Raw genomic sequence first — 22,308 nt, 5'->3', positions numbered from 1 at the left:
TTGGGGGAAATCAGTAGTCACTAACTTTTCTGTCTCCACTGTTGGAAGCAGCAATGCTTCTGAACTCTGGTTGCTGGGAACCACAGGAAGGGAGTGTGTTGCTGTTGTGATCAGGTCCTGATTGCAAGCTTCTCATTGGGGTATCTGGTTGGCCTGATCTAGCAGCCAGGCTCTTCCGTTCTTATGCCCACCCCCTACAGTAAGCAGGACTTCTCAGAATTTCCGAAAAGTCCTGAAGGGGTCACCACTGCATAATACACAGAAAGAGTCCTACTGAATCAGGCCAGTAACCCTTCTTATCTGTCATCCTGCTCTCACAGTGGCCAACTAGATGCCTCCATGGGAAGCCCTCAAGCAGGAACCAAGCACAAGAGCAACACTCTCCCCTCCTGTGCTTTCCAACAATGGGTATTCAGAAGCATTGCTGCCTCCGGCTGTGGTGGCCGAGCATAGCTGTTGTGGCTAGTAACATGTTATAAAGCTTCAACGGATTAGGTTTGGCAAATCTGAGACCTTCTTCCTCTCTATCCTGTTACAGCATCCAAAGTCAATCTCTCTTGAGCTAGCTAAGGAATAGTGAATACCTAAGCATTTTTGAAAAGCATTGCAATACTTTTAAAACATTAGATTGGATTTTGACAACTTTGGTTATTTAGTAGAGTTTTATTTCATTTATTTTAGGTTGCTCCAATGTCTGTCTATGCCTGCCTTGGGAATGATGCTGCTGCCATCCGTGATGCCTTCCTGACACGCCTGCAGAGCAAAATCGAGGACATGCGCATCAAAGTCATGATTCTCGAGTTCCTCACCGTTGCTGTGGAAACGCAGCCTGGCCTCATTGAGCTGTTCCTCAATCTGGAAGTAAATGATGGGACTGATGGATCAAAGGTAGACTCTGTTTGTGTGCGTGTGTCTGAGAGAGAGAGCAAGAGAGAGAGAGCACACAATAATTTTTCACTTTTGTGACCTAGAATCGTCACCTTAGCCACCTCCCTTTTGCTTGAATGATTCCGCCCACATATTTTGATCTGCTTTAATATTTGCATGCTGCTTTCCTATTCACAGCATTGAGTTCAAAGAAGCTCGAGAGAATAGCAGAGCATTAAAAATTAGAACCTCCATACAGTTCAGTGTGCAAACTCACAATAGTTCAAAGAGTATTGTGATAATTCAAAGATCAGAAGTTGCAGGTCAGCACCAGCCCTGAAGCCAGCTGACATAATCTTTCTTCACTCACCGCAGCAGCCACAATCCTAGGCTTTCCACAAAGGAGATCTGGTTTCACTCAGCACTCGATAGAACACCCACACACACAACCTTTACAAAAACATGCACAGTCGCTGGCTACTAGTTCGTGCCTAGGTTTAGGCACAAGGTGAGAAAGGTTGCAGTGTTTGGGACTTTTTAGTTTAGAGGCGACATTATGTAAGCTTATAGACATGTGACGGAGAAAGTGGATAGAGAGAGGTTTTCCTTCCTTTCTCGTAACACTAGAAGGTGTAGTCTTCCATTGAAGCTGAAGTTCTTCACGCAGCACACAGTTAACAATGGAGCTCGCTTCCGCAGAAGGCAGTGATGGTCACCAACCTAAATGGCTTTGGATTGGACAAATTCATAGAGGAGGATAGGACCGTCAATGGCTACTAGCCATGATGGCTATGCTCTGCCTCCACATTCTGAGGCAGCTATGCTTCTTAATATCCGTTCTTGGAAAGCACAGGAGGATCTTACAGGTTTCCCATAATGATCATCTGGTTGGCCACTGTGAGAAGAGGATGTTGGGCCACATGGGGGGGGTCATAGGCCTGATCGATCAGGTTCTTATAAGTTTCCTCTCTGCCACAGAAGGGGCAGAATTCAGCATTCTCTTTTCTCTCCCAGTGACCTGACTACATTGTATGGTTACCACACAGACCTCCACACTCCTGCCACCCTGCTGTTGTAGCTTCTGTGAACTAAAGCATGTCCTTAAAAGTTTTTTTCCTTTCCCACTGCCACTCTTTTTGCATTTTGTTTTTCTCTGGTACAGGAATTCAACTTAGGAGAGTGGAGCTGCCTTCACGTAGTTCTGGAGCTGATAGACACCAAACAGCAGGAGCGATACTGGTGTCCCCCGCTTCTCCAGCGAGCTGCCATTGCCTTCCTTCATGCCCTCTGGCAGGACCGCCGGGATAGTGCTATGTTAGTCCTTCGCACCAAGTAAGTGATAATTTTTCTTGTCTCATGTTGCAACCCGTCTGGGAGTGGCCACAAAGTAGAGCACTTTAATCACCAACACAAACACAGTTATCCTTCTATCCTTAGGAGTGTTTTGAAGTTGGCAAAGAAATGTGAACAATGCCTGATTTTGTCTGTTTTTCTGCAATTTTTGTAGGCCAAAGTTTTGGGAAAATTTAACTAACCCACTCTTTGGAACCCTTCCTCCGCCTTCTGAAACGTCTGAGGTGAGTTGCTTCCATAGTAAGTAGCACTAGTTTGTGGACCTGCATGTGTCCTGCTACCATATTTTGGGTGTTACAGCCTTTAATTGCTATTCCCCCTAGGTAAGATATGCAGGATAGATACATTTTAAAAGAGTAAAGTAAAATTTGATAGATTTCCAAGTTCCAACATCCCCACCCCATCAGTGTGCTTGATGGGACAGAAGGCATAAAATATTCCCAGGTAAATTTGGTTTCTGTCCTTTTGTTTCTGTATGAGCCACCAGCCTGATAGTTCTCGAATCAAATCAAAACAAATCAAAATTGATTGGTCAACCAAATACAGAATATAGAAATGAAGAAAAGAGAACAAGCAAACAGATTTTAGCAAGCAAACAAAGTTAATAACAGCATAATAAAATGTGTAATAAAACACATAGGATACATAAAACATGCATACATACATTCCACATAACTCCCTTTCCCTCTCTGTAGCTCAGCATCTTGGACACCTGTGCCTTGATCATGAAAATCATTTGTCTGGAGATCTACTATGTAGTTAAGTAAGTATCATTCAGAGCATTTCCTAAAAGCCGGTGACCTGCCTCTGCCAGCTCAGTACAGATGTAACAGGAAATTATGGGTTGTATCCAGTGCAGCACTAAGTTGAAATCACTTAGTAGTGCATACTACTTCTACTGGTGAAAAACGTTTTGCATCAGCAGAATGTTGTGCAAGAGAATTGTATAAGCATATGTTGCACAATAGATGGCACAATCTGTTGTAGAGCATGTTACTGCCAGCACAGTTGACGTTCCCAAGTGTTCCCAAGTGGTGTTGCCAGTCCTGTGCTGCTCAGTGTTGCTCCTTTCCACCTCCAAAATTCAAGGTTGAAAGGAGCAAGGCAGGGCAGCTTGCAAAGAAATTGAATGGAAACTGCTCCTCTCCTTGAACAAGGCTTGCTCTGACCACCCATCAGAGGATGGGCATTTGGGAGAAATCCTTGCTCCACCAAAGGAACAGTCTGGTGAGCTCTGTTTGACCCATGGGTCATAGGTTCCCCACCACGTACTTACAGCTTCCTGTAGAATGGCACATGTTTATTTTTGTATACCTTGTTTTTCATTATCTGATACATCTGCTGTAGCTTTGGTGTGAATTCATCAAGGTGACCTATTCCAGCCTGGTGCTGTCCAATTGTTTTGGATTGCACCTCCCTTCAGCTCCATCCAGCTTGGCTCTATGATGTTGGGGCTGGTGGGAATTGTAGTCCAAAGCATTTGAGGTCAAAGCTGCTTTAGCAGGAAGAGACACACTTCTACTTTTCTGCAAAACCAAGAGTAACCAAGAGCAAGAATCACGGCTCTCAGTTTCTCATTTGCCCATAGGGGTTCTTTGGACCAGTCGCTGAAAGACACACTGAAGAAGTTTTCCACAGAGAAGCGCTTTGCTTACTGGTCAGGCTACGTGCAGTCCCTCGCGTTCCACATGGCAGAGACGGAGGACAGCGGCTGCACCTCTATGTCAGAGTATCAGATGCTGATCTCCGCATGGCGGATGATGCTCATCGTTTCTTCCAGCCACGTAAGGAGGTTTTGTCTCTTTGCCTGTCCATAAAATGTTACAGTATAGATTGGGAGGTGGGATTGAATCACATTGCATCCCACATAAGTTAGTTGGGCCAGTTAACAAATCTGTCAAAAAAACCCCAAAACAAAACAAAACACAACAGCTATTACTTGAGAGAAAGAAGGAAGTTGCAACATATTCTGCTCTAGTAATCTCAGATTTTATAGTTCCCTGTTACTGCAGCTGCTGATTGCTCAACAAACATGCATCTTGCATATAAAGGAACTTTTTTGATGTTGTTATTTGCAAAGAAGAAATGGGGGCTGGGAATGATTCTGTTAAAAATTTTTAATGATGGACTTTGATCCTCTCAGGCCGACATCATGCACTTGACTGACTCTGAAGTCCAGCAGCTGTTCCTGGAGGTCCTGAGTGGGACTGAGGCTTTGGTGAGTTTTGTTATCATCACTGCTTTTATCATCAATTTATTAATTGCCTTCTGAACCACTCTCTCACAATTTATGCATAAGATAAAACAGTTAAAACCACCAAAGCAGCAAATGATTTTAAAACAAGACTAAAGCCCTAACAAATGGGTACTTGTGGTGAAGACCCATTTATACAGCTAGGAAAGCACATGGGAACAGAAAAATGCCTCCATTTGGTTTTGGAAAGTGGAAAAGTGTCACAGTATGAGTTACTGCAGAGTGGGCTTCTCAGATCTTTAGAACTTGTAGGAGAGACTCTTGCAGACATCAGCAATCTGCTAGGTGTATAAGGGATAAAGCAAGCTGTATAGGCACTTAAATGTTAGTATTAACACCTTAAACATGACCCTTGGTAGCAGATTGGCAGGCAGCGATGGGTTCTAAGGGTACCATTGAACTAGATCTTACTTTGAGTAGGCCTATTTCAGTTAATGAACGTGATCCTTCTAACAGGTCTACTCTGAGTAATACTTAGTTGAATAGCAACCTTGGTCTTCTACAGCTTGAAGTCATAGAGTTTGTTTAACTTAAGTTAAGTGAAGTTAACTTCTTCTTAAGTGAAGAAGAATGTATAAAAACAGTATGTATCTGTAAGGGGAAAACGATAGTTCCCAGGGTTCTTTCACAGGGGGAGCCATGTGGATGAAACACACTTCAAATTTATGGTGTGCACGTAGCCTGTGTTTCTTCACTGGAGCATGATCAATGACAAAAGTTTGTCCTGGTGAGCATTGCAGGATGCACGAAGAGTTGTCCTGCCAACTTAAAGGTGCTCACAAAACTTAGGACCATTTATGTAGCAGTCTGGATCTTGGATCACACTCCTTTGAGATGCCCACCTGGCTCCCCCTCTGTCCTGAAGCCACTTAAAACATTTCCCTTTCTGTTTTTGGAAATAGAATCAAACATCCTTTTTTTCTTCCCTCCTCCCCCTGTGCTGTTGGTTTATTGGCTTGTATCACATTTTTATTTTGTGGTTTTATTTTAAGGCTTGATGGTTGTCTATTCATGTTGCTTTCTCCTTTGGAAATGTTGTTTAGGGAGGCGATGTTAAAATCTTGTTACTCAGTCCAAATAAATAAATATTTCTGCAGTTGCTGGTTCCCACTTCGGTGTGTTGTCTACAGCTGGGATCCATGCTGTGCACCCTCCTCTTAATCCTGCTGAGACAGTGGAAGAGGTAGGTCTCTTGGGGAAAAGGATGCAGTAGCTTAGTGGCAGAACACATTCTTCTCATTCAGGAGGTCCTAGGTTCAGTTCCAAGCATTTCCAGGTGGCGGGTTAAGAAGGACTCCTTGCTGGTACTCTGGAGAGTTACTGTTAAGAAATCGATCCATAATTGTAAGAATTCGATCTTGTAGTGTGGCAGTACCTACATTTTAGGGACGCAGGTGGCACTGTGGGTTAAACCACTGAGCCTAGGACTTGTCGATCAGAAGGTCAGCGGTTCGAATCCCCGTGACGGGGTGAGTTCCTGTCGCTCAGTCCCTGTTCCTGCCAACCTAGCAGTTTGAAAGCACATCAAAGTGCAAGTAGATAAATAGGTACCGCTCCGGCGGGAAGGTAAACAGCGTTTCCGTGCGCTGCTCTGGTTCGCCAGAAGCGGCTTAGTCATGCTGGCCACATGAGCTGGAAGCTGTACGCTGCCTCCCTCAGCCAATAAAGCGAGATGAGCGCCGTAACCCCAGAGTTGTTCGCGACTGGACCTTAATGGTCAGGGGTCCCTTTACCTTTACCTTCACCTAAACTCTTTTCCTATTGACCCCAGGGAGGCACCTTTACTGTACTCTTTTCAGCCTCTATTTAAAACAAGCCTATCCAGATGTGCTTTAATTTCAGGTTTTTTACTGGTCTTATAAAATAATCTTATATTTTTATTTTCTTATTTGGTATTTTTTATTGATAATTTAGTATTTCTTGTAAACTGCTTAGAGGTTTTACTGCAGTCAAGCAGCATATTTATTATTTTTATTATTACTTCAATCAATCAAATAATTCTTAATATCTCTGAAGGCAGTGGAAATGTAATATGCGATCCCAACCCTGTCTACTCAGCCCTATTTTATTCAGGGGACTTACTCTCCGTTAAGGGGCACCATAAATTTCTTTCTGTGCTTTATGGTCTCTAAAAGTCCTAATCCAGTTTTGAAGATGGCCAACACAAAAACAGGTGTGAACTATAGTGAACCACTGTTTAAGGCAGAATTGTTCGTTGATGGGGGAAACGGGAAAGGGAAGTGGTTTTACCGTGCCCTCCGTGGTCTTCTGCTGGCAGATGATCAAGAGCAGGCAGGTACTAGATGCACTAAGCTGAGGATTGTTGCTCTCTTCTAAAGCAAACTCACCCAGTGAGGTTGTGAATCATGCAGAGCAGATGACATGCTGAGGTGTGTATAATTTTATGCATCTTAATATATTTCCTTCCATTTTGCCCCCCCCCCCCCCCCAATCCCTGTTGTCAGCGAGTTGGGCTCTGTGGATAAAATCATAAATTCCTTGACAAAGATTCTGGATGGAGTGCTGCAGGCAGACCAGCAGATGATGGAAAAGACAAAGGCCAAAGTGTTCTCTGCTCTCATCACAGTCCTGCAAATGAAGCAGATGAAAGGTGGGGAGCTTTATATGGACAACTTCCGTGGGCATCACTCTTGCTGCTTAGCGTAATGCCTTGAGCAGAGATGCTTGTGTTGTGTTATGTTGTTGTTTGTTTATATGCCGCTTCTCTCCCAAAAGAGCCCGCCTTCCCACCCCCTGGGCAAATCACACAGAACAATACACTGATGCAAAATTCACATGCAATACAACTTATTTAGGCAGCAGTTCCTCCTTCTAAGGGTCCCAAGTAGGGGTGTAGGGCAAGGCAGGTGGAAAATCTGGTGCCCTTTGAAGGTTCCAGTGTTTGCATGGGAAAGAATGTGGTTTCTGAACCCAAGCATTCCTGAAGTGGTTTGGGAACAAACCATGGGACAATAGCTTTGGACGCAGTGCTAGCCCACATTATCACAGTTGAGGTGCAGATTCCAGCTAGGCAAATGCACTTGAGGAAGGAACAGAGCAGAGCTGGTGAAGGGGGTATGGTCTAGGGAGAGTCCTGAGGGCCACATTCATCCCCTGGGAGTGATTTCCCCACCTCAAAGTAAGGCTTTTGTCCAACACTAGGCTGCTCTATATGCTTTTCCTTGTGCTCCATATCATATTGCTGTGTGCATGTGTGTTATAGTGAGTGAAGTTCCTGAGTATTCCCAGCTGGTGTTGAGCGTGTGTGAAACGCTCCAGGAGGAATTCATTGCCCTTTTTGACCAGACTCGGCATTGCCTGACTTCTGGGGACTCAACAGATGACAAAGACAGCATGGAAACAGACGATGCCTCCCGGCATAAGCAGAAAGACCAGCGAGACGGGGCAAGTGGCTTCATTAGTCTTGGGGAAAGACTGGTGGGGGGTGGCATCTCCAAGTGGGGCTTAGCTGCCCCTGTGTTGCTCGAAGGCAGGAAATCCTGAAGCTTCAAAGAAACTTGTTAATCCTTTCTCCCTTGAGGCCTCAGTTCATTTCCTGCCTTCATTTGGAGTGGACCACTTGATTCAGCTGACTTGCTTAGCAAGAAGACGGTGATTTAAACCAAAGTTGTTTGGAGCCAAGCTGCACTTGACAGTGAATACATAATTGCACAGCAGAGTGGCCCTACTATGATTAAAACTTGGTTGGATTCAACCTTTGGTCTCCCAGGTCTAGCCTGATGCTAACTACTGCATGCCACACTGTTGTGTAAAAGACATAAATCCTTTTTAAAAATATTTTTTTCATAAAAGTACTTAACACTGCATTAATATGTATATGATGTGCAGTATTTATATGTGATGTGCACTAATATGTATACAATTAAAACACCATATAAAACAATCACAAACTCAAAAACAATTGTTTGCTAGTAGCAGTTATCCTAAGTGGCTTGTTTTCTGACAGTCAATATCCTTCCTTCCCCACCTGGGTGCCCATGTGCTCTTCGCTCCCTGCTCTGCCTCCTCCCAGCAGGTGTGTGTGCTGGGGCTTCACCTGGCAAAGGAGCTCTGTGAAGTGGATGAGGATGGGGATTATTGGCTGCAAGTTACCCGGAAGATCCCACTGCTCCCAACTCTCTTCACCACCCTGGAGATAAGCTTAAGAGTGAAGCAGAACCTGCACTTCACAGAAGCCTCGTTGCACCTGCTGTTGACCTTGGCCAGGACCCAGCAGGTGAGAAGAGGCAAAAGCTTTATGTTCCTTCCACACAGTTTTAGCTAGCTAGTATTGAGCTATATGGCTGAGTCCCGTTTCCCCCAACTGCTTGTGGCTGTATGGGGGAATATGGGGGAACATACAGGGAACATGTGCTCCCTCAGCTGTTGCTGGGCTCCATCTCCCCTCAGCCGTCATAGCTAATAGTCATAAGACGATGGGAGTTTTGGCCCAACAACAGATTCTGTCACTCCTGCTGCGGAAGGTGTTGGTCTGGTTTTGCCGTTCGCTCCCAGCATATATTCAGTGGCATGCTGCCTCTAAACATGGAGAGTCTGAGGATTCTCTGAGTCAGCAAACACATTGCATAGTTTAAAGTACTGGGAAGAATGACTCAAAGTGGCAAAGTCAAATGACATGTGGAGGACAATGTGCGCATAACACAATCACATGGTTAGATTTCAGGGAAGATTGGCACATTGGGGATTTGTATCAGGTGAGCTTGCCAGCATGAAAGAAATATACAGAATCATACTGTTGTAGGAATGAACTCTGCAATGCAGGAGTCACAGCTAAAGAATCCCTAACACTAGTCATTCGACCTCTGTTCAAACTTCTCCAGTGATATTTAATTTTCATTATTGGGGTTTAATACAACCCCCCAAAGCTGCGTACCAGCTCAGAGCTGAGCTCATTGTTTGATCCTCTGCTTGTCTTGTGGGTGGGCTGTTGGATCCAGATACTGGAGAGCCTGAGAGATGAGCAGGTAGAATGTTTTCCATTGTAAACATCAGAAGAAATCTGAGAGTCTTGTCAGAGAGCTCTGTGGCGGCTTCAGTTTAGCTCCACCAACTGGAGAGAGAGGCGGGTGATACCACTTCTCAAGAGCTATTGACCCCAACTCCGTATACAAATTAATGGAGAAGGAGAGGGCAATCAGTGGCTACTAGCCATGATGCCTATGCCTTCACTTCACAGCTGGAGGCAGCAGTACTTCTGATTACCAGTTGCTGGAATCTGCCAGGTTAGGTGGGAAATGCTATTGTACTTGGATCCTACTTATGGGTATGCCACTGTGAGAACAGGATGCTGGGCTAGATGGACCCCCTTTGGCCTCATCCAGCAGGGATCTTCTTATGTTCTCTTGCAGGGGGCAGCAGCTGTGGCTGGAGCTGGCGTCATGCAAAGCATTTGCTTGCCTCTTTTGAGCGTGTACCATTTGAGCAGTGATGGAGCTGGTCAGGTGAGTGACTCTTCTTCCTTCCTTTTCCAGTGTGGGTGACCCACTTTGTCAGAACTTTGCTTTGCTGCCATGGTGAAGCAAGGGGTTACTTTAAGTATATCATTATAATTATCTGCTGCTGCTGCTACTTATGTAACTCCATTGGTGTATGTGGCACTTTATAAAGGTGTTTTTAATGCCAGCTAGCTCTGCCGAGGCTCTTTTTATTAGCACAATATGCAAAACCAGTCAGATACATTTTGGACTGTGACCTTGACACATTTTCCAATCCCGAGATCGAGGGGTGGTACAAAGTTATTTTGGCACCTGTTCCCACCACGTCACTTTCCCCTTGCGCAATGTTTAATCAAAAGAGACAAAGGTCACAGACAGGGCACAGCAGACTTCTAAGAGAGCAAAAGGTTAGATAGAGGGCATGATGTTCAGACAGCTGTGGCTTGTCTGCGGGTGGAAGTGTGCTCCACACCCAGCAATCATTCCTTCATACCACGTTTGATAGACTTATAAGATGCTGCTTTGTTACTAGTGTTCTGGCAAAGCTTCCTTTGGTTGTTAGGGGGTTATTTGCAGTTTTATGTGGTATAATGTTTTTATATTGTTTTTAAATGTGTTGTAAGTTGCTTGGAGACATTCTGGTAACAAACAACTTGGGAAGTCTAATAAATCATATTGTCACTATTAAAATGACTGGCTGATCAGAAAATGCAAGCAGTTCTGTAGGCTTGTCTTCATAGAAAGGGCTTTCAAGAGACACCTGTAAGTCAAAAGCAAGGTGCCTGCCTAATCTCTCCTGGAAGAGCATTCTGTAGCAGGGGACTGACCACAATAAATGCCTAGTGGAGGCCAGTTAGGCCTCTGTAACATGAGAGACAACTAACAGCACTCCTCTGGATGATCTCAGTGATCAGGCTGAGATACGTGGGCTTGAGTATTTTTCAGTATAAGAGCAGTGGTCTCTGACCTGGGGAGCTTTCAATCTAAATTTTACCATAAGGATAGAGGAGAGAAATTGGGAGGGGGGAGGCGGAATATCCAGCTGTAAACAAGGTCTATCCATGTTGACATCCCTAGAGAAACCCAGTTCTATCAGAAAGCAACTGGCCCCTTCTCAGAAACATCTGCATAGCAATGATTTGTGTATTTGAATGGTGTGGTCCTCGTGTGATGCAGGTGCAAGCTTCGTTGCGGAAATCTCTGGATGCCCCTTCCTGGCCAGGAGTCTATCGCCTTTCCATCTCCTTGATGGAGCGCCTTCTGAAGACGTTGCGGTACAACTTCCTGACTGAAGCCTTGGACTTCGTGGGTGTCCATCAAGAGAGGATCCTTCAGGTTTGTTGGGAAAGTGTGTTTGTCATTAAATTAAACTCTTCCGTATGTGTCTTAATTGTTTCCCTCACTAATGATTGGTGTGGTTTTTTCATACAGGTGTATTTCTATCAAGCTTAGAATCCAATATTTCATTAAAATCTATCACCACTTCATCATAAGTACACTCATTTAGGTGTCAAAAACATTTGTAAATCATAGTGGGAGGGAATCTGAATTAGGTCCATAAACATTAACCATGGCTATTAAAGTCTCTGCTATTTTAGCGCATAAAATTAAATAATGCCCATTTACATCATCTGTTTTAAGTCATTTTAAGCTCTGATCTTGTTGGATCAGCTTTAAGACTTGTCTCTTTCAACAAATTAGTATGAGAATCCTCCTCTGCCAATTCCCCTGGCTCAGTAGATAGTGGCGCAGTTAGAATTAAGTCCAGTGTTGATCATTTAGTCCAAGTTGTCATCGCAGCAGGTCATTAAAAGCAAAATAATATGTAATGAGAACTTTTCTTCAGCTGATAATCAAAGTCTTTGTCCACACAGTCCGATGATTCAGAAGTTTGAAAGCATTTTTATCAGGAAAGAGCTGAGAGCCTTGCCTCACAGCATCATCCTGCACCAGAAGTCACCATCATTTCATTTTTGAATCACTTCCCATGGGCCATCCTGAAGCTTCTTACAGTATACCGTAATAAGAACATATTTAAAACAATATATAAAAAAGATTTTTAAAGCTGCATATATAAAAATTGTGTGATTGTGTATGATACACACCGAGAGTTTTAAATCACAACAGCATGTACCAAAGATCAGTTCAGATGCAATCCACATACCAACTTCAATAAAGATCTCCATCTAGAAGTCTTGTTGAAAGATGGGCATCTTTAGCAGGTGCCAGAATGACAATAGAGAAGGTGCCTGTCTGTTATTAGGTGCTGCCACACTGACATGCAGAACAGACGTCTTGACCAGCTTTTCCCTATTCAGAAAGAAAATGGGGTGGGAGATGGTCAGGATGTCTTGTTAGATTGCTGAGAGACGGTAGGGATTCTCCAGTATTCCTGTAGCCGTGGCACACTGAATATCAGAGTCTGCACTGAAAGACAGAGAGAAAAAGAGGAAATTTCTGCTCTTTAATGTCTCTCTCTCCCCCCCCCCCTTTTCCAGTGCCTGACTGCAGTCCGGACTGTACAGAATTTGGCCTGCCTTGAAGAAGCAGATCATACGGTTGGGTTCATTCTTCAACTCTCTAACTTCCTGAAGGAGTGGCACTTCCACCTGCCCCAGCTTCTAAGAGACGTGCAGGTAGGGAGAACTAGTTGTCTGCATGTCCCTGTCCTATTAAATTCTGCTTGCATATTGGCTTTACTGTGTTTACACACGATTAAACACTTTTGCACAACTTTGTCCTTGTGGTTAAAGCAGCATGAGTCATCAAATGTCACCCTCACCCTTACCCCATGTCACCTTATTGTTGATCCGAGCAAAGTTCATTATCCTTAAGCCTGAAACCAAAGCCTAAAGACAAATTGATTTCTCTAATGAGAGAGCCCTACTTGGAAATGGCTATTGGGCCCAGATTGTAAAGAGGAGGTTTCTAGAAGAAAGGCTTTAGAGGATGGGCAGAAGTCACTTTTAAGTAGTAGCAGTTGTTGTTGTTAAATTGCCAGACTCCCATTCTGCAGGTGGGGTGAGCAATACTACTTCCTTTGTCAGATTGGGATTCTTACCCTCCCCCCCCCCATTGGTGCACTCTTGTATTTAGAAAGAGGTAAAGAACTCCCTCATAGTAAACACAAAAGTGGGAGCTCCTATTCATAGGAAGCCTGCAAGGGAAAGAGTTGGCATCATCCAGGATGCATGAAAGAGGATCTCACAGAGCTCCATCAAATAGCAGTTCTGTGAGGTCTCCTTCTCTCCCTGTTTTAGGGGCTCTTCTCCAGTCATCATGGAGCCAGCTAAGGGGGTGGATGGTCCTGCTAATGCTTTAGCCTGTGGACAGTGGTCCTCTGTAGGGAAGACCTGTTGGGGTGGAGGGTGAACTTTCTGAGGAAGAAATGTTGGTGTTTCAGTCTTAACCAAGGTTGTTGGCTTCTGAGGTTTTTCGCCTTTCCTGGCAAAAGGACCGAGGTTGTTAATAGCTTACTGAGAATGAAGTGTTGCATCACATGAGGACCACACCATTCGAGTCCTCAAATATGGTTGCCCTCTGCTTATTGTTAAAAGTAAAAAACAAATAAAAAAGCATTATACTTTTCCTACCTTGGTTCTGAATCGGTTGAGGTATCATTGGTATGGAAGGGTGTTCAATCCTGCCTTTCCTGCTATGTCAGTGTCTTTCCCTGCACAAGGGTTTCTGCTCAGTTTTCTATCCTGGTTAAAGGCTGTTTACACCCAGGAGTTTAGGTGGTCTTCCCCTTTATAATTTGGTCTGCTTTGGCAAGGGAAGATATTCTACATCCAGATGAAAAATAGAGGTTAAGAGGTGACTCCTTCAAGATATCTTGGGCTCTTTGAGGTGGTTCATCCTCTATCCTCCTGATGGGACCCTGGCTTTATTTTCCATTTATCAGGAGATTTGTTATAAGAGACATTTTCTTGAACATTTCAGGTGAACCTGTGTTACCTGTGCCAGGCCTGCACTTCACTTCTGCACAGTCGGAAAATGCTGCAACACTACATACAGGTAAGGGGCTGAGGTGGCTGGTTCTCACTGAAGCTAGGCTTAGCCTGTGCCACTTCAGACTGCAAGTGGAAACTCCCAGGATTGAACAAGAGACCCATGTTCTGATCTGGACCTGGAAATAATTTGAATTACTCTTGAATGACCACATGTGGGCAACCATTGTTGTTCCATGACTTGCCTATTACTACAGTGGTACCTCTGGTTACAAACTTAATTTGTTCCGGAGGTCCGTTCTTAACCTGAAACTTTTCTTAACCTGATGTATCACTTTAGCTAATGGGGCCTCCCTCTGCCAGTGCGATTTCTGTTCTCATCCTCGGGCAAAGTACTTAACCCGAGGTACTACTTCCGGATTAGCGGAGTCTGTAACCTGAAGTGTTTGTAAGCTGAGGTGTTTGTAACCCGAGATACCATTGTATTGTTACTGATGTGTGTGTGTTGTGGAGTGGGCAGTAATTTTACAGAAAGTGGAAAATAAGTTCCAGGAATAGGAAACCTTTGGCCCCAGGGCAAAAACTGCCCAGCAGCCTGCCTCATTTAGCCCCGAGGTCATTTCCCATAAACCATGACCACCTGCCTTGCTAGCGGATGTCAAAGAATCATAGAGTTGGACCCTGTGTGAGAGGCGAAGAAGGGAAGATCTCCCAGGGTGGGAGGCGAATGGAAATCTCTCAGGTGTGAGCTGGAAGGGTCCACCACTTTTTGTGAGAGACTAGGGTTGAAAGCTGCCTTTGAAAGAGGACTCTGCATTTTCTTTTCTCTTTATTCCTTTGCTTTTATTTCAGTTTAGATTAGTTTCTTTTATCTTATTGGATTATGATAAAGCTTTAATAACCTTATTAAAAAAGAAGAAAAAATAAACCCCATAAACTCCAGCCAGCATAGTCAATAGCCAGGGATTATGGGAAGTATGATGCAAAAAGCCTGGAGTGCACCAGATTGTGGAAGACAGCTTCAAATAATAGTTTTTCAACTTTTTTTCAACTCATAATTTCATTCTTTTTTTGTAAACTGCATTTACAATCGAACAATATATAAATTTTATGAAATGGAAGTAAATGAGTGAAATTTCAGTGCTTCCTGTTCTTTTCGTACTTTGTGTGAGGGGCTAGTAATTCAAAGGGGGACGGGCACACACAACAGGATTCCCACTGGCTGCCAGCTTGACCTGAATCTGAACAAAGCAAAGGTTCCTTTTGCAAAAACCTCCCCAGTACTGGTGATAGTTTGCCTGGCGCGCGCGTGTGTGTACGCCTGTATATGTGTATGTAGTCGGTGCTCTTGTCTCATGTCCCTCCCTTCACTTGCTTGGACTTCTTTTCAGACCAAGAATGGAGAGCCCCTCCCGTCTACCATCCTGCCTCATGTCCAGCGCCCCCCACAGACCTCTGCCAAGCCTCCCAGTCCGGAGACGGAGGCTGCTGAGCAGAAGGCTCTGCGCGCTGTGCAGTACAGCCTCCTTAAAATCCTCAGCAAGTCCCTCGCTGCCCTGCGCCACTTCACTCCGGATGTCTGCCAAATCCTTCTTGATCAGGTATAGTAAGCCAGGCTCTTAGGAGGAAGAGTCCAGAATTCTTCGGTGGTGCCCCTGGCATGGACTTCCCCTGGCACCCAGGAAGCACGCCCATTCCCTGCCCTCTTGGTGCTGGCAATGATTACCTTTTATATCCCTTGAAAAGTGCATAAAGTTGAAGGAGGAAGTTGGAAGAGCGACACTCTATCCAATTTCCTCTTTCAAGCTCTATGGTGCCATAGTTGCAGATAAGTGCCACTTAGACCAACTTTTACCCAGATCTGTTGGGAAAGTGAAGTGTGTGTCTAGATGTTCTTTATTTCTCTCTGGGGTGGGGTTGCTAATAAGGGAAAGAGGAGAGGAGAAGTGATCAGGTTGTGTGTGGCACCCATGGCACTCACTTATAAATTCAAATATATGACCATGGATGAGAACTAAGCCTCTGTCATAAGTGAGACTTCAGATGTGACCAGTGGATGTTTATCTCCAGTTTCTGCATAATGGCTTGGGACCCGAGTGGCTTAAAGAGCACCTTCATTATCAACCATTTCTTGGCCTACAATTGGGCCCCTTTTGGTGGTGTTGCCACTGGAGGTCACCTGGTTCGCTTTGAGCTGTGACAGGGCCTTCTTGAGAGTGGTTCCCTGTGTGTGGAATGCCCTCCATAGGGAGGTGTGTCTCTCTACCTCCGTATTAACTATTAGGGGGGATTTACCAGACATAAGGTGGCTGAAAGGCATGGCGTCTGGTAAATTACTATAACCTGAAATTATTAGCTGTTAGAGTAGGTGATAGTTTGTTTTTCTAAAAAATTTTAAACTGCTTTTAAAAGTTTCATTTGCATTTTTTATTATTGACATGTTTGCCAACCTGGGCTCCTTTGGGAGAAAGGTCTGGATGTAAAATGAACAATAAATAGATCAAGTGACTCCTGGTGGTATTGGTGAAATAAAGATTTAGCTGGTCTTTGTGTCTGGCCTGCAGTCCTCCGACTGTTGCTGAACTAAAACTCCTGTCAGCCTCAGCAAGCATGGCTAGGGATGGTGGGAGTTGTAGTTCAGCCACACCCAGAGGGACAGAGGTTCAATCACACCTGCTATACAGCCTCAAGAGAAGACTGATTTTGACTTCCATTTGGTTTTGACCCTGTTTCTTCTGTTGTAGTCACTGGACCTTGCCGAGTACAACATCCTTTTCATGCTGAGCTTCACCACTCCGGCTTTTGATTCTGAAGTGCCCCCCTCCTTTGGGACCCTCCTGGCCACAGTCAACGTGGCCCTGAACATGCTGGGAGAAGTAAGGATCAGGGGAGCCCAAGCTGACCCTGTGGAGGAGCCCACAGCTAGTTTTCCCCCCTAAAAGGGAACTGGGACGGGATGTGCTTGATTGCAAGGAGTTTTAAAAAGTTGTGTGTGAATCATAGAATTGTAGAGTTGGAAGAGACCCCTAGGGGGTCATCTAGTCCAATCCCCTGCAGTGCAGGAATCCTGCCCACAGCTGTCCCTGGGTGGACTCAAACCACCAACCTTCTGGTTAACAGCCAGATGCACTGACCCATTGTGCCACAGAGACCAGTAGTGAGAGGTGAGAGATTGTGGTCAAGGGATTCTCAGTGGATGTTTTGAGATGGCTGGTGGGGATTGAACCTGGGATAGTACAGTCCCTTGTTTTGTGGCAGCAGGGATTTTCCAGAGCTGCTCCTCCATTCACTGTTCGATCAGCAATTTTGTCTAGACATTGTGTGCTGTTCCTTCCTCAGAGTAGAAAGGAATCAAAACTACATTTCCTTTACTGGGAAGAGGCTCCCTAAAGGGTGCTCTAAAAAATAAAAGCTGAATTCTGCATTGAGTGCTGAATTCTGCATTGAGTGCTGAATTCTGCATTCAGTGCTGAATTCTGCATTCAGTGCTGAATTCTGTGCTTGCATGGGGTTACAGAATACACTGGGCCTGGCTGAATGTCTGGCTTTTGAATATAACACAGCTTTTCCCTTCTCCCCAAAGCTGGATAAGATGAAGGAGCCTTTCACTTTGGCTGCAGAGCTGGCCACCCAGCAGGAGGGGAACAAGACCCTCAAGTAAGTACCTATGTTCCTTTTACTGCCCTATGGAACAGGAAACAGGGTGGCTCTCCTCCCTCCCAGCAATACTGTACACTTTATGCATGATTTGCTCTGTAGATCCTAGGTTTGTGTTTCACCTTTTTGCAATTGTCAGTTAACCGGTGGGACACGAGAGGAGATACCTACAGCTTTTGCAGCTGCTGTTGGACAGGCCCAGTCAGTGAGAATGTCCCGAGTGTAGAATCTGTGCTCATGTTTATCTAGGGTTGAAACGGCACCTCTAGCTCCCAGGCTTACCACTGAGTTTCATCTGGTCTTTTGTTTGTCAGCCGGCTTGACACTACCTCTTCCCTCCTCCTCCAGGTCACTTCTGATGTTTACAATGGAAAACTGTTTCTACCTGCTCATCTCTCAGGCTCTCCGGTACCTAAAGGATCCAGCAGTCCACCCACGAGACAAGCAGCGGATGAAGCAGGAGCTCAGCTCTGAGCTGGTAAGTAGTTTAGATGCTTGTATTATACCCCAAGAGTTAAAATTAAATAACATTGGATATGTTTGAACAGAGGTTTGAATGGCCAGCTGTTGGAGATTCTTTAGCTTCTGACTCCTGCATTGCAGGGGGTTGGACTAGATGTTTCTTGTGGTCTGTTCCCTACAACTGTATGATTATGTGAAAAGCCAAAACTGTACCAATGTGTCAGTGTCTACGGTTGTTAATGTCCATGCATAGAGTGAATTAATGCGCATCTTTGAAATTCCATGTGGGTTGCCTCCCGTGCTAGTCCTACCTAGAGTAGATCTGCTGAAATTAATGGCTAATACATTAGTCCTGTTTACCAATTTCACTTTGCATAAAACATTAAGTTCTACAACCTTGTATACCTGTCCCAACTGATCTCCAGGTAAATGTCAGTCTTTGAAATAGTAGAAGGTAGGGTTGTGTCCTGGATTGAAACAAAGTCTGACGGATACCGTATGAAGGAAGGACTCTAACTCTCCCTATGTCTTATTTCCAGAGCACGCTTCTTTCCAGCCTGTCCCGTTACTTCCGCCGGGGTGGCCCAAGTTCTTCTTCCGTGAGCATTCTCTCCTCTTCACAAGGGAAATCTTCCTCAAAGCTAGGCCCCGAGGGGCAGGAGCCACTCTTCCAGCTTGTCCAGGCCTTCGTTAGGCACATGCAGAGATAAGACCCCAGGTGCCATTTTGAAATCTCATGTGAGTTCACTTCCATCAGCTTTTGGATGTAGCCCTGCCACCTGCCTTGCCTTAGCCCAGGCAAAGGAAACTGTGAGATGCCTTCACCAGAAGAGCACAATGTCAAGAGGATGTGGAGTGGTCTGCAAACAGTGCCTCGTTCATACAAAACGAGCCTTGTGTGTCAGGTAAACCTGACGTGACTTTATAAGTATTGATGAACTGATTACTTTTCATAGCTGTTCCACAACCTGAAGAAGGAAAGAGGATGGAGAGGAAAAAGTGGCTTGGAATCTCTTCCCTACCCCCACTACTACCCTGGATTGGGCATTATTTAAGTGTTGCCTCTTCTCTGGTGAAGCACAGGCCAATTGATTTCAGCCTAGAGATCATCTTCCAAGTGCTGTTTTTTATATTTACTGGACCATTCAGAAAGCAAAGGCAAGACGTTTTTAAAGGTGACCACCTTCTCTTCCTGTTCCAGTATGAATTTTGAAGTTAGAACTCCATTGCTTTGTTATCTCACATTTTTGTACCACCCATTTCCTGTTTATACTGATTAAAAAGCATATTTCTAAGTGGTTGTGGAATTCTAAATTTCTCGAGTCCAGTTGGTGTCAGGCTGCTGGTTTATTATTATTATTATTATTATTATTATTATTATTATTATTAATTATTCAACCCTTCAGGGCAAAGTAATTCATAGTAAAAACAGAAGATTCATCAAGCAGTGTGGGGGCTAAGCCTGCTACAGAGCGCCACATACCCTGCATCTTTAAATGTCACAGCTGGCAGAGAGCTGATGTATTAAGTTCACATGACAAATGAGTAGAGTAGGTAGTTCTGGTTTCTGCAGGGCTTTGTAGTGGCCATATTCGCACATAACACTGAGATATGCTTCCATTTTCCAGCTGACTTGCCTCGCAACCCTGGCACTTGTTGGGCATCTGGCACGGAGTGGCTGAAACTAGACTATTGGGTTTGGACGCGTCACCAAACCATGGTTGAAACAATCCGTGGCTTGAGTAGTAACAACAAACCATGGTTACTTTGTGCTGGGTTTGTAGCTCAGTATTATGTGTGAAGCAAACCCATGGCTGCATGCTGTATAAGTATAACACTTAAGGAACACCCCACTTGTGCACTGGGCAGATTATAGTGAAGGAGGGGGCTGTATTTCTTTTTAAATAAGGGTGATCAGGAGACATTTGTTTTCCTTCTACCAGTCCCAAGTGAAAACAGGGGCTTTCTTTAGTCCAGCCTCCATCTGCTGGTGCCCTTCAGTTGTTGTGGACTTAAGACTTAAGAACATAAGAAGAGTCCTGTTGGATCAGGCCAAAAGGAGGCCCATCTAGTCCCACATCCTGTTCTCAGTGGCCAGTCAGATGCCCAACGAGAAACCCACTAGCACAGTTTGAACACAAAAGCAGTCTTCCCTCTTATGGCTCCCAGAAGCATTTACTGCCTCTAATCATGGAGGCAGAGCTCAGCAACATGTTTAGTAGCTTTCAATAGCCCTTACCTCTATGAATTTGTGATGGAGAAAAACCTCATGTTTTGATGATTCCATTTTCTTTTGGGCCTATGGCTAAACTGAAAAAGGGCTGCACCTACATTTTACAGTACAGAGCGAGTTGCTTTCAGGTACAGTATACAGTGGTACCTCGGGTTAAGCACTTAATTTGTTCTGGAGGTCCGTTCTTAACCTGAAACTGTTCTTAACCTGAGATACCACTTAACCTGAGCTAATGGGGCTTCCCGCTGCCGCCACGCGATTTCTGTTCTCATCCTGAAGCAAAGTTCTTAACCCAAGGTACTGTTTCTGGGTTAGTGGAGCCTGTAACCTGAAGCGTCTGTAACCCGAGGTACCACTGTATAGCGAATGTTCGTTCCAGAACACTGAAAACAAGAAACACTTAGAATCTGGTGACCGCATGAAAATCAGCTAGGTATGGCAGTTGTGCTCAATCTTGAAATGTTTTGTAGATAGATGAAAGAGGGTATCAGGAAACATTTAATGAAGAGGAAAACCAGCAAAATCTTAATAAAGAAAGACACTGAAAAATGATTATATGTTATCACATGATACAGTGAGGGCTGATCTGAGAAGCCAAATGATTTTGATTGGTTCAGGATGATGACACTAGGTTGCAACTGCAAAGAGTGTTGTGATTTTTTTGGTGAATAGAAATCACTTGTGTAATCTGGAAGTGTCTATGAAACATTGCTTTGGATGTGTTTTATGGCAGTAGCAGCCTTATTTTTGAGGCTGTCCCTATATGCATTTGTATTTCAATAAAGGACTATTCACTTGGAGCCGGCATCCTTGTCTTTCGGGTTTCTGCGAGGGATACCTTGCAGCCTAGGAACCCCTTTTAAATTTCTCCCAACAGTTTGGTCATTGGGATAGGGATTGACTAGAACACCACATTGTTTAGGGAACCAGACTGAGGTGGAGAGACTGGGATGGGCAGAAGTGCCTCAGGAGATCCAACTCTTTGCCTGCCTGCCCCTCCTTTCAGCACTAACTTCTTTGAAGCTCACGTGGCAGTAAGAGTATTAATCCCTATGTTATTTGACACAGGCTTTAAGTGAAAATCCTTATTTATTTGTAAATTACCTTTGGGGCTGATTTGCTGGTTTTGTTGTTTCTGGTTATATAGTGGTACCTCAGGTTAAGAACTTAATTCATTCTGGAGGTCCGTTCTTAACCTGAAACTGTTGTTAACCTGAAGCACCACTTTAGCTAATGGGGCCTCCCGCTGCTGCCGCGTGATTTCTGTTCTTATCCTGAGGTAAAGTTCTTAACATGAGGTACTACTTCCGGGTTAGCGGAGTCTGTAACCTGGAGTGTCTGTAACTTGAAGCATCTGTAACCCAGGTACCACTTTATTGGTATTTTTTTGGATTTTTGCTGGGTGATTGCAACCAAAAATCTTGTTTAGGGGATTTTTTCTTTTATTCTATTACATTTTGTTTGTCCTATTTGTTTTGTTTGTCCTGGTTGTCTATGAACTGCAGCGTGACTGGTAGCTTAAGTTTCTGCATGTCCCTTGAGATCAGCAGTCTCTTTCCTTTCTCCATCCCTCCCCCCCCCCCCACAAATGACCCTATTGTGATTGGTAAACTTTCCTTGTGACATGGTTCCCTGATGCTGTCAGCAGAGATACCACAAAAAGGATGCCCTACACAAACCTTTCTTAAGTGTGCTTGGGGCCCTAGTACTTACAGGAGTTCAGTAAGCTCTGTTTAGTATGATATCTAAAAAGGACTCTTCCCAGCATGGTTTTCTGAATCTGGTTTGCTCAGGGCACCCTGAACTCGGAGGCGGAGCATATGCCAGCGCTGCTCAGGGTGGGCACACTCCCGAGGGAAGCCTGGTGCGGAGGGTGCCCTCCCAGGCATGGAATAGACACTCAGGTGCCCGGAACGGCACATGCTCCCTGCAGCCAGGGGCAGAGCGAGCTGCCCATGGTGGGCATTAGGCGCACCGCCCGCCCACAACTCCCAAACCTCCCCCAAGCTGTCAATATAAACTTCAGGGAAGTTTTTAATATTTAATGCTGTACTGCTTTTAACACTTGATTGGGAG

The 22,308-nt window shown here is 44.6% G+C and overlaps 1 protein-coding gene across 7 annotated transcripts in view; it reads left to right on the top strand.

Annotated features, from left to right (window-relative positions):
• NUP188 (nucleoporin 188) overlaps positions 1–21,032 on the top strand; it is a gene marked incomplete at its 5' end in the record, with an annotated part of 53,259 nt that extends 32,227 nt beyond the window's left edge. For 5 of the 7 annotated variants that reach the window (XM_082208176.1, XM_082208173.1, XM_082208175.1 and 2 more), the window contains 19 exons: positions 682–888; positions 2,030–2,199; positions 2,375–2,444; positions 2,916–2,983; positions 3,791–4,004; positions 4,364–4,438; positions 5,572–5,657; positions 6,940–7,085; positions 7,698–7,879; positions 8,511–8,711; positions 9,844–9,936; positions 11,107–11,265; positions 12,429–12,566; positions 13,873–13,947; positions 15,272–15,481; positions 16,625–16,756; positions 17,464–17,537; positions 17,886–18,015; positions 18,539–21,032. In XM_082208176.1, coding sequence (XP_082064302.1) covers positions 682–888; positions 2,030–2,199; positions 2,375–2,444; positions 2,916–2,983; positions 3,791–4,004; positions 4,364–4,438; positions 5,572–5,657; positions 6,940–7,085; positions 7,698–7,879; positions 8,511–8,711; positions 9,844–9,936; positions 11,107–11,265; positions 12,429–12,566; positions 13,873–13,947; positions 15,272–15,481; positions 16,625–16,756; positions 17,464–17,537; positions 17,886–18,015; positions 18,539–18,709 — 2,601 coding nt within the window. In that variant the 3' untranslated portion in view covers positions 18,710–21,032. The remainder of the gene's footprint in view (positions 1–681; positions 889–2,029; positions 2,200–2,374; positions 2,445–2,915; positions 2,984–3,790; positions 4,005–4,363; positions 4,439–5,571; positions 5,658–6,939; positions 7,086–7,697; positions 7,880–8,510; positions 8,712–9,843; positions 9,937–11,106; positions 11,266–12,428; positions 12,567–13,872; positions 13,948–15,271; positions 15,482–16,624; positions 16,757–17,463; positions 17,538–17,885; positions 18,016–18,538) is intronic. The other 2 variants (XM_082208174.1, XM_082208179.1) reach the window with 1 other exon arrangement.
• Positions 21,033–22,308: the final 1,276 nt, after the last annotated feature.

Source organism: Podarcis vaucheri (genome assembly GCF_965113315.1).
Source record: "Podarcis vaucheri genome assembly, chromosome: Z".
Lineage (NCBI taxonomy): Eukaryota > Metazoa > Chordata > Lepidosauria > Squamata > Lacertidae > Podarcis > Podarcis vaucheri.
The sequence above is the reverse complement of the archived record's forward strand: the minus strand, read 5'-3'. Positions and strand labels throughout refer to the sequence as shown.